The 6,000-nt window shown below is 41.6% G+C and overlaps 1 protein-coding gene across 1 annotated transcript in view; it reads right to left on the bottom strand.

Annotated features, from left to right (window-relative positions):
• Positions 1-2,528: 2,528 nt before the first annotated feature.
• The window catches only part of nxph1 (neurexophilin 1), a gene marked incomplete at its 5' end in the record, with an annotated part of 43,177 nt that continues 39,705 nt past the window's right edge, over positions 2,529-6,000 (bottom strand). Inside the window, one exon of the mRNA XM_084563390.1 lies at positions 2,529-3,797. Within this exon, the coding sequence (XP_084419516.1) occupies positions 3,042-3,797 (756 nt within the window). The 3' untranslated portion in view covers positions 2,529-3,041. The remainder of the gene's footprint in view (positions 3,798-6,000) is intronic.

Raw genomic sequence — 6,000 nt, 5'->3', positions numbered from 1 at the left:
AGCCTAAGAAAAAGAGTTGTAAATGATTACACTACAGAGGACTGCGACACATTTGCAAAACATCGCTATACGTTAATGAATCATGAGGAAGTGCAAGATAATTGTCACTCAGTCTGGAAAATTGTGATACTATAAGTAAAACCTTGTCTTTGAGGCAAATGTTGGAGCATTGGTTGCAGCTCTTAATTCAACACGCAATCATAATCTAACATCTCACTGAGCTGTTGGCATTGTGTACACTTGTATTGGATCATTTTGTACTTAACACGGTGTAAAAGAACAGAACTGGGGACAGTGCTGAACGTCCAACCATGTAGCTGAGACGCAATCTCTTTCTGCTGTTCATGCTGGAGTACCTCTATGTGGTTGTGAGTTCAGCTACAGTTGTGCAGTAAGTGACCTCTGTGGTGATGCAGTCACTTATCCATTGATTTCCACCTCTGAATTGGTCCTGTACCGCTTCCACATGTCTGTGGAAGAGTTTTAGAGTTGCTTGCCGCCTTATAGTGCGTCGACCATTGTGCAAAGATTACGGAGGCATTCAGTCATGATACTTTTCAAGTAGTAGAAGTTCAAAAAGACTGTTCATGCGACAGAGTGAGTGACAATTTGGAGTCTAGAGAATTTACACGAGACATCATTTCAAGTTTTGTGACTTTACTAAAGAGCGGCACATATAAGTAGTCACTTACGCAGCCCAGCACCACTAGCAGCTACTCTCATATCAGATTCATCCACTGTATATTCGACTGTTTTCAAAGCTCCATGCCACTTTAGGAAGTAGAGTCCCGAGGATATTAGGGAGTGTATGGCATATCAGAACTTCACACAGGAGACGGGAGTCTGTAGACCAAAATATATATTTTTTTTTTTTCTGAACCCAAGCCATTACCCCTAATTTTGGTGAACTAAGACTAACTCTGCTTTAACCCTAGTTACTCTACAGTAATCAAATTTACCATAACATTGCTGCTACACAACAACGTCAAAAACGAATAATAATAATAAAAAATAATCTGACGTGAGTTTTCTTGTCTGGCAGTGGTTCTGTGAAACCAGCCCAAGGATTTGTGTGGTTCACATTTACAGACATCCAGCAACTGTAGCACTTCACAAACGACTATGTACCAAAATGAGGTCCTAAAACAGTACATACACCAATCAAGCATAACATTATGACCTCCTTCCTAATATTGTGTAGGTCTCCCTTGTGCCTCTAAAACAGTTGTGACGCATCAGAGAATAGACAAGGGCATTCTGAGGGTATCCTGTGGTGTCTGGCAACAGGATGTTGTTAGTGGGGGCCTTTGGGTCCTATGGGTTGAGGAGAGGGGTCTCTGTGTATCAGGCTTGTTCCAGTACATCCCACAGATACTTGATCAGTTTGGGATCTAGTGAATTTGGATGGCAGGTCAACACCTTGTGATATTTTTCATGTTTTTTTGAGTTGTTCTCAAACCATTTTTGTGTGTGTGCCTGTGTCAGGCTGCATCCTGATCGGTGTTTATAATAATGTGCATTTCTTTGTGCTGTACCTAATTCTTCTGTCAAGCCTCCTGGGAACTGCTCCTCAAAGCTCTTCTGTTGCAATTCAATGTAGAGTTTTGCTAAAACTGATACCTGCTGTTATACCTCATTCAAACAACTGACAAGTAACATTCCTTTGACAAGTCATGCCTATTATTACAAAACACTAGCAGGAAGAAGCCACGCACACCAACATTTGACCGATAAAATTTACTGATTTCTTTAATTCATATCCCCAGCCCCAATCCCCCCACCCGACCAACGAAGAAAATTTCAATGAATACTTTAATATATTTTTTTTTAGTCAGTTTTACAGCTTCTGTACAGGATTGCTGTTTCCATGAAATTCACATCTAGGGCAGCAACATCATTTTCTTTGTTAGAGGAACCAAGAACGAGCATAAATGGAGTGAACAAGAGGACTTGGGGGGGGGGGGGGGGGGTAAACACACAGCTCATGGGGGGCATGTACAGAAGCAGCGTAATTGGGATAAACTATGTACAATACAAACCATTCATACAAATTAAGCTCTAAGATATAGAATTCAATATACATTACATTTTATATATTAAGTGACAATGAGCAAGCCCCATCCCCCACGAACACCGACTGATCAATCCGTCAGGTAATCAGACATTCATCTGGCTGCCCCTGAAAGAACATTCTGATGACTGTTTAGGATTGACAGTGTTACAGTACCAGAGCGCGTTAACATATTTTCTCGCCTGCCTGAGAGGGAGAAGCCTGCTCAGTCCCGGCTCACCCCTACGTGGGTAAGACCACCTCACATTTCTAAAAGCATCAAGCTCACATTTGAATCTTTGCGGCCCTCTGCTGCTGCTGCTTTGCAAGTTTTGGAAAAACATATGAGGAATTCTATTATTTTTTTTTTGTTTTGTTTTTTGATTTTATTTTATTTATTTTTTTTAAATGAGGAGTTACTTTAGTTTTTCAGTTATGCAGGATAAACTGCAGAGCATAAATAGCACAGCAGGGGCAAACAGTCCATATGTTGCTGTCCAGAGAGTTGATGCATTGTATATGAAAAGATGCTAAAAGAAATTAAAGGTTTTTTTTATAATCTAGTTGTGCTACGAGTGCAAAGTAAACATAAAGCAACGAGAAAGGGCAGAGTTTAATAGTGAAGGTAGCTGACAGTTGACAAGTACAAGCCCAGGAGGACCATAAGCCCCTGTATTCTACATATGGTTCAAAACATAATTTAGGGACAAAATTCTCACTGATATCTGATATTAAACATAGTAATCACAGAGTTATTTTAGGTCATTCAAGCATCTTCTCTCTATATACCACGTCTTGCAAGAGTTAAAAGTAACTGCTCTCTCTGTAAAAGTCTGAACATTGAATAGGGAAATCATTTGGGATGGCTGACACTCTGGTATGGATATGTTAAGGAACAGTATGGCTGACATACACGTTTCTCTGGGATGGATAGAAGCCCCAGTCTGTGCCCCACTTGTCCACTATGCTGTTCAGTGAAGGTACGGGGACATCAGCCAGACGGGAAGTAGGGAGTGTCACTGTGGTAGTTGTAGTCTGGGCACACTTTCTGCACCAGTTTGTAGTCAGTGCTGTAGAAGGAAATGAAGATGCAGATGACTTTAAAAGGTTTGGAGCAGAGCCAGGAGACGTGACTCTGTGTCTGCTCCTGGTAGCAGGTCTTGGAAGGGTCGAAGTTACAGAGCGTGTTCTTTGCCCCCTTCTCCACCTTCTCGTACTCTATACGGCAGTTAAAGGACTTGGAGTCCTTGGCATCAATGACGGACTGCTGCGCTGCTACATCAAACTCCACTATCTTGGTTGGAGGGACCAAGCTAACGGACACGTTGCCCTGGCCTGTGGAGTTGTGGCGGAAATAGACACTGAAGGTGCCGTTGCCGTGATCCACAATCTTACCAGTGATCAGCAAGTTGAGTTTGACTGTCTTGATGTTGGAGTGGAAGTCCCCCCAGCCGAACATCTTCTTGAATTTGCCCGTCTTGACCATTGGCCGCCGTTTAGCCCGCGGCCGCGAGTCCTGTAGGTCTGTTGAATTCCTCAGCCAGTCCCACAGGTCCTGCTCTGAGTAGGGCTCTGGGGTGTCATAGCGAAGGTCCAAGGCTGTGCTGTTCTCTTTGCCATGTAGAGTCTGTGACAGCAGCCTACTGATGGACATTTCCTTACTGCTTTCTGTCCATATATGCTTTAGCGTGGATTTGGGGCTTCCGGACTTGACAATTTCTGACTTTGAAGCATGGGCACTTGTAACCTGGGGAAGAGAGTAAAACACATCTGTCAGTTGGTGTGTAAGTCAATATACATATAGGCCATTTAAGATTACTTAAGACACTCCAGCCACTGAGTGTTTACGGAGTAGTTTAATTTTGTGTTTCAGTTGAGTATATATTTTATATTTTATACTGAATTAATTTCCTGTCACAAAATTGTATTGGTCGGTTTTCATTGTTTGCATTCACGCTTGGTAGCTACCCACTAATCTTATGGGCTAATAATGTCTTATAATTTGCCAAGAAAATTCCCAGAAAAATCTTTGTAGTTTAGTTCTAATAATATGTGAAATAAGTTTAACTTGCAAGTGTAAACTAATGTATTTTTGTCACTACAGTAGATGAGGAAAACCTGCAAATACATACAAGTATCAAATGGCATTGGTTTTCAAGGAGATTTCCGTGGACATTATTTGGAAATAACTAAGAAATGATTTATGTGCCTAGTGCCACAGAAGTATATATCATGCCGGGTGTGGCATGTGTGTCCTTGTTCGGCTGTCGGACTATGAAGTACAGTGAAAGAAGGAGGAGGACTCAAAACATTTCTTCATAAACGCATACATTTCTTTATGATATCAAGCGGGATGACAATACAAAATATATATATATTTTTTTTTTATTTGGTTGTGTTCCCTTTCAGCAATTCACCAAGTTCCAATAGTTTCACCTCACAAAACCATATGCATTCAATATTAAGGAATCCTGTAGAATGTTATTAAGGCGGGTGAGGGGGGATGGGGCCTAAATGTGAGGCCCTGTAAAGGCTTGTGACAGCCCTGCCAGTGTAGAACTTATTTCTGCATTGGGCGATGCGTTGTGAGATATTACCTATCTGTATAATTCTGGGCATATTGAGTTGTATATTTAAGCATGCGGTTTTTCACAAAAATTGACCAATCAACAGTATTCTGTGGCAGTTAGAGATAATCAATCTTTGCTGCGAGCCTCAATTTCAAATCATGATAACAGACGGCTCCAAATTGGGAATTGTAGTGCTGCGGTGTGAGCAAAAAGAATACAGCAATCAAAGTCAAACGTATTGCTCACATCTTCTCCCTCTGTCAGATAGAAGGAGGATCTGCTGGCTCACGCGGATAAAAGCAGTGGCTGTTCAGCAGGTGAAGACCAGACTATTAACTAAAGAGTGCTGCTTGAATTGATGATTGATGAACCCAAGGGTTTTCACTATTTAGTGCCGATGAGTGGAATTAGGTTCATACAGGCCCTGGTGGAGGTACGTGACATTGATTGCCTGATTTCTACTGTAAGACGTGACAGCAGATCCATCTTGCTGAGGTTTTTGCATTTTGTGGGTTGCCCACAGGATCAATACTTAGAAAATAAGGTTTCGCTACCAATCAGAGGGCCCTTTGGATTGAATTGCCTCGCAGAGCATCTCTCAGCAGCACTACGGGAGCTTCCTGAAAGCTACAAACATATTAAAATGAAAATATAATCGCACTGTGGAGTATGTCATAAACTGGGTAACAGCCGCTTCATAAGATTGACCTTATATAGCAGCTTCTAAACTGTAACCTACTGGGTGTAAAAAAAAGAAAAAAAAAATGCATGAAGAAAAATGATAACGACTACCTACTAGATTTACAGAGAGGTCTCTTGTATTATAATCTGTTACATGCTGGTAAATTGTGCCTTTTCTGTGAACCTGTAGAAAGATGAGAATAGCACAGGTAACCATAGTAACTGTACTCTTCAAATACGATGACAGGTGCAGCTTCAAAATACTTAGAGGATGGAACATGATGCAGATGAAAACTGCAAAAAATGTTAAACATTAAAACTAATTAAGACTAAAATGATACTAAAGTAAAGTCCGGAATGAAGGGTCACCCCAGAAACAGCAACATTCCAAGGATGTCATTACATCCAGACCTAACTGTACGCTATGGACGTGACAAACCAGCTCCCCCTGGGGAATGGACTCATTGGACACGAGGAAAATCAAAAGTGAAGAAACAAACAGAAGCCAGCAGAAGTTAACAGCCCACTCAGTGGAGCTGAAGAGTGTCTCACGGGATCTATCTTTAGCCAGAAGGGTTAAACTCCGAGAGCACTTGGCTGTGTGAGACAGACACACTCAGCAATCATTTTCTATTCAAACAGGTGAGGTGGCCTTCTCATAGCGAAGACTGTCGCAGCATGGCGCGGGATGAGGATTAC

Source organism: Chelon labrosus, assembly GCF_963514085.1.
Source record: "Chelon labrosus genome assembly, chromosome: 16".
Taxonomy (NCBI): Eukaryota; Metazoa; Chordata; class Actinopteri; order Mugiliformes; family Mugilidae; genus Chelon; species Chelon labrosus.
This window is presented reverse-complemented; position numbering and strand designations above follow the sequence as displayed.